This window comes from Ochotona curzoniae, unplaced genomic scaffold (assembly GCF_017591425.1).
Source record: "Ochotona curzoniae isolate NIBS_2020 unplaced genomic scaffold, NIBS_Ocur_1.0 contig_2924, whole genome shotgun sequence".
Lineage (NCBI taxonomy): Eukaryota > Metazoa > Chordata > Mammalia > Lagomorpha > Ochotonidae > Ochotona > Ochotona curzoniae.
In genome coordinates, this window is record NW_024465653.1 from 71,410 (window position 1) to 84,562 (window position 13,153).

The 13,153-nt window shown below is 36.3% G+C and overlaps 1 protein-coding gene across 2 annotated transcripts; it reads right to left on the reverse strand.

Annotated features, from left to right (window-relative positions):
* Positions 1 to 395: 395 nt before the first annotated feature.
* LOC121155409 (killer cell lectin-like receptor 7) lies at positions 396 to 10,526 on the reverse strand. 2 transcript variants are annotated; one of them, XM_040978701.1, is made up of 7 exons: positions 10,406 to 10,526; positions 9,074 to 9,163; positions 6,999 to 7,190; positions 4,874 to 5,016; positions 2,714 to 2,820; positions 758 to 908; positions 396 to 658 (listed from the first exon to the last, which is right to left on the reverse strand). In XM_040978701.1, the coding sequence occupies exons 1-6, from the start codon at positions 10,524 to 10,526 to the stop codon at positions 761 to 763; spliced, it is 801 nt and encodes a 266-aa protein (XP_040834635.1). In that variant the 3' UTR covers positions 396 to 658; positions 758 to 760. The 2 variants fall into 2 exon arrangements, with proteins under 2 accessions (XP_040834635.1, XP_040834634.1); XM_040978700.1 differs by having other exon boundaries at positions 396 to 674.
* Positions 10,527 to 13,153: the final 2,627 nt, after the last annotated feature.

Consider the following 13,153-nt stretch of genomic DNA (forward strand, 5'->3'; position numbering starts at 1 on the left):
TATATAGGATGGGAAAATGGTATGTATCAGGTAAATGCACAAAATTTGAACATGGTTTGTTTACTATATCATAATATTGTATCAATGCTAAATTTCCTGATTTTGATAATTGTATTTGGTCATACAAATAAAAATATTTTCTTGCAAAATATCTAGACAAAGGAATATGATGTCTTCAATTTATTATAACTTAGATCACCAAGGACAGACGCGTGAAAGAAAAAGAGAGTAGAGCAGATAGGACAAAATAAAAACAGTTGACAACCATGGGTAAAAGTTGAGTTGGAATTTCCTGCACTACTCTTTTCAGTGTTCAAAAAATTTTAATTTAGCTTCCATAACAAAATTATTAAAGATGAAGAATACTTGTAATAGTAAAAAAGTAACCATATTCTAATTTTTATTTTTGTTGTCAAGGTCAGATGATGACAACATGTTGAACCCATTGAAGTGGAAAAGATCCAGGCTGTATACCAGCATTGTCCAATTGGTTTCACGGATGACTCAGAGTAATCAAAAGAGAATAATTCCTTGAGACCATGAAGATGGGCAATTCCTTTCCAAAGATATGTTTTGCAAGCTGTCCACAGGAAGAAGATGGTGTCTGGACTCTCAAGTCACAGTCCAAATGAATGTTTTCTTCCTTTTCCAGCTCATTCTGTTTCCACATTGGACTAAGGAATGCAGTAAAAACATGCGTTAGTAACAAACACAAATTATTACTGAACACAAGAATATGTCAGGGATCTGGTTTTACCTTCTAAGTACACCTTGAAGTGGGGGAAATACAATCAATGCTCCTTTCACAGATGCAACTGTAATTTTCAGAACATTCAAAAGCATCTACTCTTATTGAGGATAAAAATGCACATTGTCCTATTGCAGGTGAATTCATTATTGAAAAATTCCTACAGAACAGAAAATATAAAAGTCAATCACTTAATTCTGAATACTTCAAACACATCATTTGTGAACTTTAAAAATTTTATTTTCTAAATTCCTGATATATAGAAATGTTATTCATAACTTCAATACCAACAGATTTTATTCTGTGTTTAGCCCATTAAATACATTCACCCATAATCTCTCAGCTTATTCTACACTGGAAATTGATGGTTAACAGGAAAAACACTTTTCAATAGTACTCTGAAATTGTGGTATGTTAAATCTCCTTTCTTAATCCATATTTTCAATGAAGTAAGAAATTTTCAAAGAGGAAAAACTGAATTACTGTGATACAAATAACCAGGTCTCATGAGCATGTATAGTTTAAGGAGCAACAATATAGTTCATAATTAGAATGATTCATGCCATCGCTGTTTTTATTTGGACCAGAATTATTTTCATATTAATAATAACATAAATATTGAACCTTTTTGGCAAAAAGTAAGTTCATACTCAGGCTGTTTTAATTAGAGTGTTAAATAGAATGGGAATTTAAAAAGATAACTATAGCGCTAAAGCCAATTTGTACTTTGATTGGTGTGTTGAGTTGAATGCATTCTATAGAGAATCTAAATAAACAACGAACTACCTAAATGGTGAAACCCAAAAGTGACCTATCCTCACTCTAGAATTGTTTCAAATCTTAGATTTAAGCAGAAGACAAAAACCATGAAAAATTCCTCATGCAGTTTGCAAGAAGCATATGTACGTTCCAAGTTTATGAGACTTATATTCATCATCCATTGGTGATATCCACCTAAGCATTTGCCCAAAACACACAAATTAAATTACAACCGCTCCTCAGGGCGATCAAAACTCTGCAGCTGTGGCCAGACTTATCTTCCTAACACAAAATGTGTGTGCTGGCTACAAGAACCTTGTATCTAGGCAATTTCCTGCAAGATACCTTTTGTAGGTTCCCAGCCCAGGACCACACCAAAAACAGCTGCAGGAATTAAAGCTCTTACTAGAACTGGCCCAGATTTGGAGCAACAGTCAGCTTGGGTTGGTTGCTTCAACACCATGCAGGAGCACTGGGGCGTGACTCTCAGCTGCACTCCTGAACCTAGATTTCTGCTAACACATATCCTGGGAGACTCAAGTACTTTGGTCCTATTACCCTATGGTGAATACTCAGGTTGAGTACTGGGGTCCTAAATGTAAACCCAGGAGTCTACATAATAAAAAACTATATAAGAGAAGACTACACAAAAAAGGCAAATTTGCCTTGGTGCAAAAGCAGTGTGAAGCCAAGGAATAGATAGATTTTCCATACGACACATGTTCCATGACCTTGTGAAGACATCTCATGTTCATGTATAAGATTACATAGGTGTACAAAGGTACACAGTGTACACATTTATACTCAATCATATAGGAACAAACATAACTATGCACAGACTAATTACACAAAGCAGTTCCACATGAATTTTGGGAGATACATAGGAATCTTATCTATACATGAGAGAGGAATAACTTGCTATGTCAGATGGCACAGTCACTTCATCTCTCAGACTCACGATTGCATTTCAATTTGCATCTCTTACAACACATCCTGAATGTATTTAGTATACCTTTATCATTAATAACTCCATATGACACTTCTCCTTTGTCTGTGCTTCCCAAAATGCTCTTTTACTCTTATTCTTACCAGTGAGGCCTACTCAAAGTTAAGTTAAACTGTGTGATGTGAAAGATGACCCTTCTAGACATAATCCTTCCAACTCCTACACCAAAGTTAATGTTTGAACACACACCAGAAACTTACATTCCAGGTGAGAAACCGTTATCAATCCATTTCCATTTTTTCTCTTTTTTATCATATGACAGTCCAATCCAGTAGTTATTAGTATGAATGTGAGATGTAATGAATGTCTATTAAAAAAAAAAACATATGAGAGAACTAAGTTCCCATCTGTTGCATGAATGTGAAGAGGCACAGGGGGCGGGGACAAGCTGTGCCTAAGACCAGGGCCCTGCCATTCTCCACATCATCTTATCTCTGCTTCTTAGAAATATCTCTTATCCTTCACACATCTATTTTTAACTTCAAAAGTAGCTTTTCTGTCATGTACTTCATATGTGAAAACCATCTGCCAGTCTCCTGGATTATTTAAAACATGCAAGTTTTAAATCTAAATATGTACTAACAACAAATCTCTTTAAGTAATTTAAGACCTTTAAATAAATAATTAAGTTCACAATCCAAAACAATATGCAATGTTATAAAGAATGAATCAATTCACAATTTTAAACAAGGGAGTCTTTAAAATAAATTTTTTAATATAAAAGCTTTGTAAGGGGTACCTAAAGATTTCAGACTCATAAGAAAAATAAACAATGCTTTTAGTTTAGTAGTTGGAAGGGATACAAGGAAGAGAAGCAGTATTTCCAAGTATTAAATATGTCTAAAATGCAATAGGTTAAAGTGGTACATTACATAAATGCTGCTGATTAAAATATAGGTTTGAATTTATGTTTTAGGAAGAAGAAATAAAAAATTTGGAAACAATGATCGCATTCAATTTCCCAACCCTCTATCTTTCCCACCCTGATCAACTATGTAAATAAAATCTAAAGTAAAAATTAAATTTAATAAATACATTTTTGTTTTACCAGATAAAAATTAGTCACTAGTTCAGAAATTATTTCGTGACTTGATATCATGAATTCAACTTCAGGCATTTATTATTTTTGCATATAATTGTAAGTCATTATCTAAATGAAAGAGATTTCAGGTTGATGTTGGCAAACATATTTCTATGGAAACAACTTTGTGTTTTTCTTACTAATACATTAAAAAGGCAACCTCAAGGCCAGCATTATGGTATAATGGGTTAAAACACCAAACTTCAGTGGATGCTGGTATATGTGGTATATGTTCCAGCTGCTTTACTTTGGATCCAGTTTCCTGCTAATGGCCAGGGCAAAGCAGAGGAGGATGGCCCAAGTGTTTGGGTTCCTACCACTGCCATGCGAGACCTAAATGAAGTTCCTACATTCTGACTTCTGTCTGTGCTGCACTGACCTTCACAGCCAAGTGGGAAGGGAATCAACGGATACAAGTCTCTCTCTCACTCTCTCTCACACACACAGATTCTCTTCCTAAATCTTTCTCTCTCATTCTGTGTGCGCATGAGTTCTTTTCTATAACTCTGACTTTCACATGAAGAGGTCTATTTTAAAAGGCACATCTCAATATTGCTGCCTCTATATTTCTGTTTTTACAATTTTTATGGATAGAGATCTTGGTATTATAAAATTATTGAGCAATTCAATGTGATATATAAATGGACTAAAATCACTGCAAGGCTAATTTGTATAAATGATATCACCTTGATACTGCTTATTATCATCACCAGTTGGTAGATGGGCTCAGAGTGGTTAATTAATCCATTGATTATCACCCAGCAGGAACTTGCAGAGCTGGATTTGATTCAAGGAAGTCTGACTGCTGAGTTCCTGGTAGTAACAACTAGACTATGCTGCATCCCCTAGGCTATACTTGCAATCCTACAAGGATAGATGTAGGGACAACAAGGAACAGTATAGCAAAGGCTAAACTAACTGCATCATCAAGAAAGGCATACTTTGCTGAGAAGGTACTTACTTTCTTGTAAGTGTCACTACTGCAGGCTACTGATAAAAAGAGAGGATTAGCCACTACCCCTATATCATTAATAAAGATGACTGTCATAACAAATGATATGCATTGAGCACTTGATGAGAAGCCTAATCATAAACTTATTAGCAAACAAAGTGTTCTGGGAAATTCCTAGCTATATAATCATGACAGTCAGACAACAGACATGACACAAAGAACACTTGAAGACCCCTCTTTCTGCATGCCCCCCTCCTTTCTCAGTATCGCAGGTTGTAAAGTGAGACAGTTCATGACAATGAGAATAAATGGAAGAGTCCACGATACCTGTTCCTGCTCATTGTCTATCTTCAAAAGTGAGGAGCTGTACTTCTGGCAAGTTTGTTTACATTCCTGCCAGTTTTTCTTTTCCTCTGTAAAATAGTAGCAATTGACTCCACCACAGGACCAGTAGCCGTCATAGCTTTTACCTATAACACAGAACCAATTATTAAATTTTTATTATATGATCTTCTAATAATCAGAACAATATATTAATCAGCCCTCCATAATAGACTCAAAGACTCAGGATCTCTCTATGACAATAGCAACAACAATATGGGGATCTCCATGGTTCAGGAATGCTAAGAGATACCTGCACTCCCATGTTCAAGACAGCGTAATCCTCAATAGCCAAGAGATGGAGACTACCTAGACATCCACTGATGGATGAATGATGTGGAACGTACATACATACAATGGAATTAATAATATTGAATCTTATAGAGTAAACAGTGACAGTTGGGCAAAACATTAAGGACATTATGTTTGAGAAATAAACGCTAGGGGAATGATGTATAACATAATACTTCTGATTAACAATGTTGTACACTCAACATGTAAGACAGCTGATGTCATGGTAACTGTTCTTATCAAAAATAAATATAGAAGTAAGCAAAGGAAATTTTGGGAGTTGATGTCTATGTCAATTATTCCTATTATGATCATGCTATCATGCAATGCTTATGTCCAACTTATCAAACTACATATATTTCTATCATTCTCTATAATGGACCTATGTAAAATACTAGCATGTTTTCTAACTTGGGAATATAGTTGCAAACTTTTTTTTCCTTTTGCATATTTACATTTATAACATTACAATGTAACATTGCAATATACAATATATACAATATATTGCAGAAAGTATATATGAGTGCATTTCAAAAAGTTCATTGAAAATGGAAGTAAGACACAAGCTTGTTTTGGGTACAAAACTTTTTGAGACTTAATCTGCATTTTCTATGAATTTTTAAAAATTATCCTGGTATTGGTGTTCATAAATACCCACACACGAGGTCTAGATACACACACAAACACACACACACACACATACACACTCTCTCTCACCCATACGCACAAGGTATCTTTATAACTGTGGGGAGCGGAGTGCTACAGCCGCTCCTGGAATTGGAAGGGGCTGTTGCAAGATGGTGGCTCCCCCAGGGCCAGCAGGTGGAGTTGGTCTCACCAGCAGGTAAACAGGAAGTCACAGGGATAGGCTAATACCCTCGCTGTGATTATGTCATTGCAACTGTCCTATCACGTAGCGGCAAGTTGACCCACGGGGGGGAAGTGATCGGTGGAGAATGATATAAAAGTAGCCAGAAAAAGCAAGGAAGTCAATGAAGAAGAGACATGGAGGAGAACAAGGGCTGGGATGAGAAGAATAGGGCAGGGGAAGATGGACGGGGAAAGGAACAAGGGACAGAGCAGAGGAGAGAGGGCTGGAGAAGCAGCAGAGAGGGATAAAGCGGTACAGAAGCAGGAAGACCTAAGTAAGGGGACAAGAACAGAGAATGCAGCAAAAAAGTAAGGGAAGAAGGGTGGTGGAGAGAGGGCTGGAGACCCGGGGAGGAAAGCTAACACCAATGGGACAGGAGCAGTGGAGAGAAGCATTTAAACTTAGCCACTTTTGGCAATAAGGGGTCCAGTTGAAGTTCTGGCTTTTCCCAGACCCTCAGAGTGTGCCTCGTCGGTGGTGTCGCTGCTGGGTAGCAACATATAACAACATTCAAATGAAACTCCTTGTGTCTTTTGTAGGTCAGTTATGCTTTTTTCTTAAAGCTTTCATATTTTGTGTGAGCCACACCCTAATCCTCACTAGACCAAATCATCTGACTATTCTGGCATACTAATCTTCTCTTTCACTCTTGGTAGTAACAGGGCAGCAAGATTTGCCATTGTATTTTGGGAGTGACAAGACTCTACTAATCCAAATATGATTCCAAGGATTCCCAAATACCATATTTGAAACAAAAAAACCAAACCATCCACATTTCATCTGAAAGACACAAATTGAAAGTTGTCCCGTAGACCCAAGTCACTGGGGCAAGCCTGCTTATAAGACTCCAAAGCTTTTAGAAGGGGAATGCAAAGCAATACAAACTTTCACTCCACATTCCTTCCATACCTGGATTTGTACAACATTCAATCTTTTTTGAAAAGAATGACTCCGGTGTCTTTTGCTGTAGAAGGGTTCGATGTCTGAGAACATCACATTCTAAAGTCTTGTTTGCCAGAAGTTGCTCATTCAAGTACTCACTCTGATTGAGATTTGCTGAAATTTCTTGTTGTTGATGTTTTTCCTGAATTAACTGGAAAACTAATATTTGAGACATAAATATCATAAGAAAATGCACTCATGGAGATCAAACAGTGAAATTAAAGACTTTAGAAAAAGTCTCACTTCAACAACCAACTGTACTCATTAGTTCAGTAATTTGGCATTAGAAAGTCAAACCTCGATGAACTGACCACAGTGATGGAAACATCACATTTCTCACTATTAGTAACTCAAGCAAAAGAAGCAAAATACCCAAATGAGATTATGATGCTAACACCATAGCTTACACGCTGGTTTATTTTTAGCCGTATTTCACTTGCAAATACCTAGCAACTTAAAATTCAGTTAGTTAACATTTACCAATTCATCATCTGTAGATAAAGACCTAAACTAGGGGGCAGATGCTTGTCCTTGGGGTTAGGATGCCCATAACTCACATCAGAGTCCCTGGATTCAATCCTGGCTCCTGACTCCAATTCCTGGGAGCTGATGGGCATCTGTGATGACTCAGTGAGTTAGTGCCATCCACATGGAGCACCAGAATTAACAGTTCCAAACTTCCAACTTCAGCTGCAGTCATTTAAGGAGTGAACCAACAAATCAAACTTGATTGTTTTTTTCTCTGTCTTTTCTTTACTCTCTCTTTCCTTCTTAATCTTTCTTTTTACCTTTCTCTTCTTTCTTTCTTTTCATTTCTTTCCTTTCTTCATTCATTTTTTCTTTCACTCTTTCTTTCTTCCTTTCTTTCATTCTCCCTTTCTCTTTCTTTCACTTTCTTTTAGATTTTTCTCTCAGTTTCTTTCTTGTTTCTTTCTCCATCATTTCTCCCTCTGAATATATATCTCGGTTTCCCTTTTGTTCTTTCTCCCTATCCTTCTTCCTTCTTTTTTTCTCTATCTTTTCCATCTTTCTTTTTTTTCCTTCCTTCTATCTTTAATCCTTTCCTTTTTCTATTTCTCTTTCTCTATCCAAAATTAAAAACAAAAAAAAAAAAAGAAAACCTACCAGACCTAAACAACCTTGAAGATAAAGCACAATTATTATTGGAATAGCTATAACATCTGAAAATAGGTGATGGTATCTAAATGTGGTATGTCCATTGTGTTCTATAAATATTTGAGGCAATACAAATACAAGATAAAGCTTAAATTTAATATCACTTTGTATGTACATTTTTATTCTTCTAATTATTTTCTTATTGTGTATTTAAAAATGAATTTAGAAAAGAATAACAAAGAATGTTTATATCAGACTCACAATAATCTAAACTGAGATGGCAGAATATCACAAAATTATCAACCAAAAGGAAAATTACCGTGTACTATACAGAGTAAGTTAGCTTCAGAATAATATAGAATAATTGCAGCATCAGAATCAGTAGACTATGTAAATATAATGAAATACCAGTGTGATATGTCCAAGAAAAACAATCACCAACAAGGGCCATTATCTTGGCTTAGCATGTAAAGCCACTGCCTGCAGGGCCAGGATTCCATAGAAGCAATGGCTTGCATCCCTACTCACCTCCTCCTATACAGCTCCTTACTAATATGCCTAGGAAAAGCAGTGGAGGATGGTTCAAGTGCTTGGGCCGTTGCACCCTTGTTGGAGACCTGGAAGAAGCCCTGGTTGCCAACTTGGATTGGCCCAGCTTCTAATGTGGCTGCCACTTGGCATCTGAACAGATGAAATGGATGAAAGATTTCTCTTTTCTCTCTCTCTCTTCCTCTCTCTTTCTCACGTGTGTGTGTGTGAGAGAGAGAGAGAGAGAATTTGCATTTCAAGTAAAATTGAATTATGCAAAATCATTTTCTTAACCACCGATCAAGTTCAGACTTCTCAAATGTTTTAGCAGGATCATTGTTAAAACATCTGCACAAGTGATTCTCCAAAGCCTAGAAAGATCAGTTTCCATTACTCACTCATTGTCACCAACATTGTGATCGTCATCAAGAGAAGTAAAGACAGGATTCCAAGACTCACTGCAATGCGATGCCAGGGCACTGCAAACTCTTTGAAGAGAAAACTAAGAATTAGCAGTGAAAGGCCCAGCTATCTCTCACCTTAACCAGGGACATGGTTAAAAACAAATAAAACTCTGTCACAAAGTTTACAAGACTATACCATACAAAATGATTTAGATTTTTAATCTGGAAACTGCAGCTTTACATTTTATGTTTTCTGGCTGATAGAAACTGTTTCTAGAAATGGCGATGAACAAGATGGTTCAGGCGATGTTCTTGACAAAGTGGTTGCCACCAGAGAATATTCTGATTTGCAGACATGATCAGCGTCCATCCTAACAGAACTTTCCTGAAATCCACTTTCCTTTCCTCACTGTCAATTCTGCATTTCTGTAGGTAACGGTGTATACATCTTCTTGTTTTTATAGTCCTCATTGTCCGAAAAATTCTATGATGATCACTAAACTGAAACACTACTGGTTATTCTCAATTAGGAGTTTAATTATGATCAGAAAAATAAAAATTATCCCTTGATGCAAATGTTTTTAAATCAAGATGGCCCTTAAGTTCATATATGTGTGTTGGTGTCGCTAACATCTCTTTTGTTTGTATAATAACCTTGTTTCAAGGCAGATTTTTATATTAAACATCTAATACATTTGTTTTTCTAAGAAATGCTAGGGTGTTTTTTTCAAATCTTATTCTGCTCTTTGCTTTTAGACACCTCACACTCTATCCTTGGCCAGATTTAAATAAGCATATTCTATTATTGACTCAAATTTCTTAAACTGTATTAATTTCTTCACCCTCTCAATTTCTTATTAAAAGTAATTCTTCCAGGATAGCCAGTTCGAGTTTTTCAACTGGAAAATAACGGCCAGAAGTGCATGTAAGATTGCTTTAAACCTCTAGTTTATCAATCCATGACATCCCATGAATTTGAATGTTCAAATAGTATAACTTGAGTTTGACATTATGATACAGGAGGGGTTAAGCTATCGCTGACAACACCAACACCTCATTTTGCTCTGGTTCAACTCTGCTACTCCAATTCCAACTGAGCTCCTGGCTAATGAACTTAGGGAAGCAGAAGATGGCCCAGATACTTGAATGCCTTCTATGTGGGGGACCGAGGTGTTCGCCAACCCTCTAGCTTGACCAGATTCTAGCAGCTGCAGCCATTTGGAGAGTATCTACTCAGTGAAAGATCACTTTCTGGTTTTCTCCCTCTCTCTCTGTAATTCTACCTTTCAAATAAAATAAATAAAGCTCAAACATATGTATAAATACCTTTCTTGGCAGATTTCCCAGGCCTTCTGGTGCCATCAGGCCTTAATCTCTTCTGAGATTTTGAAGCAGACTGGAGAACTTTCACAGTTGAATAAGTCACCACCTGCTCCTGATCACCCATCTTCAGAAGAAAAGAAATGTTTGTGCAACAACTCTTCACATATAATGATTTCTAAAGAAATATCCAAAGAGCAGCCCACAGGAACATACCAGGACTTGATGCTGAGAGGTCATTTTGTGTGTGTGTCTGTGAATATCTGTGTACCTGTGTTTATCTGTTCCAGTAAGTGCTTAAAGCATGTAGACTGAATTAATTTATACAACAAATGGAAATCCTATTAATATATCCATACAAATCCTTTATCATCCTAGTGATTTTTCCATAATTATCAGAATGTATGGAAAGATTTGAAGAGACTGCTAGTATATTATTATACTATTTACTCAGCTATCTTCACTTACAAAGTTTAGCATGCATATAAAAAGATTGGGTACAAATCTGTGCCGTCTCATATCTTGGTGGCATCCTTTAGAGATAAATTGAAACAACAAAAAATTCTATATTCTGTAAAACTATACATGTCTTAGTTTTTAAAAATACATATATTTCTAGGCACATAACTGTTTTTAAAAGCGCTTTCTTTTCAATTATCATGAGTCAATCAGAGAGCTTTCTGCAATATATCTCATACATTATCTGTACATGATTTTGAGGGGTGATTATTAAAAAATTAACATGTGCAGTGTCTTATGCAAGACAAAAGTAAAAATATTACAGATTCCCCTTTCCAAAAGTGCCATAGAAACCTTGGTGAAAAAAATATGTCAATAGCTATTCATCAATTAATTAATGCCCATCAGGAAACAACCTAGTAATTAATACCAATGAAGTAAGAAATCATAAATAGCAAAATTTAAAATTCACCTTGATTCCTACACTAATCAGAAAGAAAAGATGATATCAAAGGAAATTCAGGAAAAAGTGTAAGTATAATCTCTTATATGCATCATCAATTTACAAAATTTTGTATGCTGGACTATTCACATTGTGTTTAACATCCTATTAAAAGTAGACTTTTTGAATCCATAATTTTTTATCGAAACCTTTATGGATAGATAATACATAAATCATTTGCGTCAAATTAAAAGTAACTCCTCAAATCTGTCTTCTTTAAGTGGTTAACTCAGAGCATATGGAGAGGGAGACAACAAGTTTCCATGAACACTAACTACAATTTATACATCCTTCAAGGTTCACGCTATTGTAATACAACACAGAGGGAATTCTGTCCTATAAATGTCATGCCACGATACTTGGAATTAAGCACTATATTCCTAGAATAAGTAGAATTAATAGGATAATCATATTGAAAGACCACGGGAATCAAAGCAGGTGTTACCTGGATCTATGCCGTGTAATGAAGCAGGTGGAAGCACTGGACCCCACTAGAACAAGACGCAGGCCACTCCAGTCCCACAGCTCTTGCGGGGCTCTGAGAGGAGAAGTGAGGTGTCTGAAGGATGAAACTCCAACTCAAACGTCCTGCCCCTCTTGTTGAAACAGTGGTGAAAGGAAACCATATGCTGAAAGCTGTTGTTTACAGGAAAGGGAGGATGGTCATGAGCTGTGTGTGCCTCCATTTCAATAACCAATCACTTCGTCCTGCTTGCAAAGCAGCATCGAAAATCAGAATTTGCGGACTGAAGAGAGAGCAATTAAGGTTCATGAAAACAGGATGAATATCTTTTAACACAAGATTAACATGCATAAAAGAAACCGTTTTTCAGTGGATGCATAAAATATCTACATGTGCATACACATATACAAATAGGGTCACAATTCGATACCTTAGCACACTTTTAAAACATTTTCCTTTCCTTGGGAAACATTGTTTAAATATTTTTCTCTTTTTTGGACTCATGCTTACTGTACATAAATGTGTTTCAGAAGGATTTTTAAAAATATATCCATAATTCCAAGATAAAAATTCAGTTTATATTCCTCTAGTTTTCTGTTCACACACAATGCTTACCAGTGAAGTTGGTATCCTTATGCAATGCGTCTGACTTATTCTTTTATAATTTATTCTTTTATACTGACATGTCTTTCCTTTAAGCAGAATGTCTTCACTTTAAGCAGTAATAATTTTTATGTGATTGAAAGGCAGAACAACACTGAAACAGACAGAAAGTGGATAAATTTTGCACTTGCTGATTCAGTCTTCATACGCCCATAGTAGTTTTAGTGGTGCTAGGTAGAACCCACTGTACCTTTGCCTACTGTACCACAATGTCCGTACTTAAAACAGGATGCAATAATATATATACAGTTACTGTCCACATAAGCATTACTCCTTAACTTAAGGTTTGATCCTTCCCCTGCAATTGGACACCTAATTTTTTTTCCAGCCTTTTGCTAATGTTAAAGAATCTTTGACCTTTGCTTTTCAGTGTTTTCTTAGGACATCATTTTAAACGTAGAATTACAAGGTTAAAGGGTATTACACATGTAAAGATTGATGATACAGATTACTAAATAACCTTCAGAGAAGTTGCTCCCCACCACGTTATACCAGTGGTGAATGAAAATATTCACATTTGGTCCTGGCGCGGTGGCCTAGCGGTTAAAGTCCTTGCCTTGAACACGCCGGTTCTCATGTGGGCACCGGTTCTAATCCTGGCAGCTCCACTTCCCATCAAGCTCCCTGCTTGAGGCCTGGGAAAGCACTCGAGGGATAGCTGAGGCCT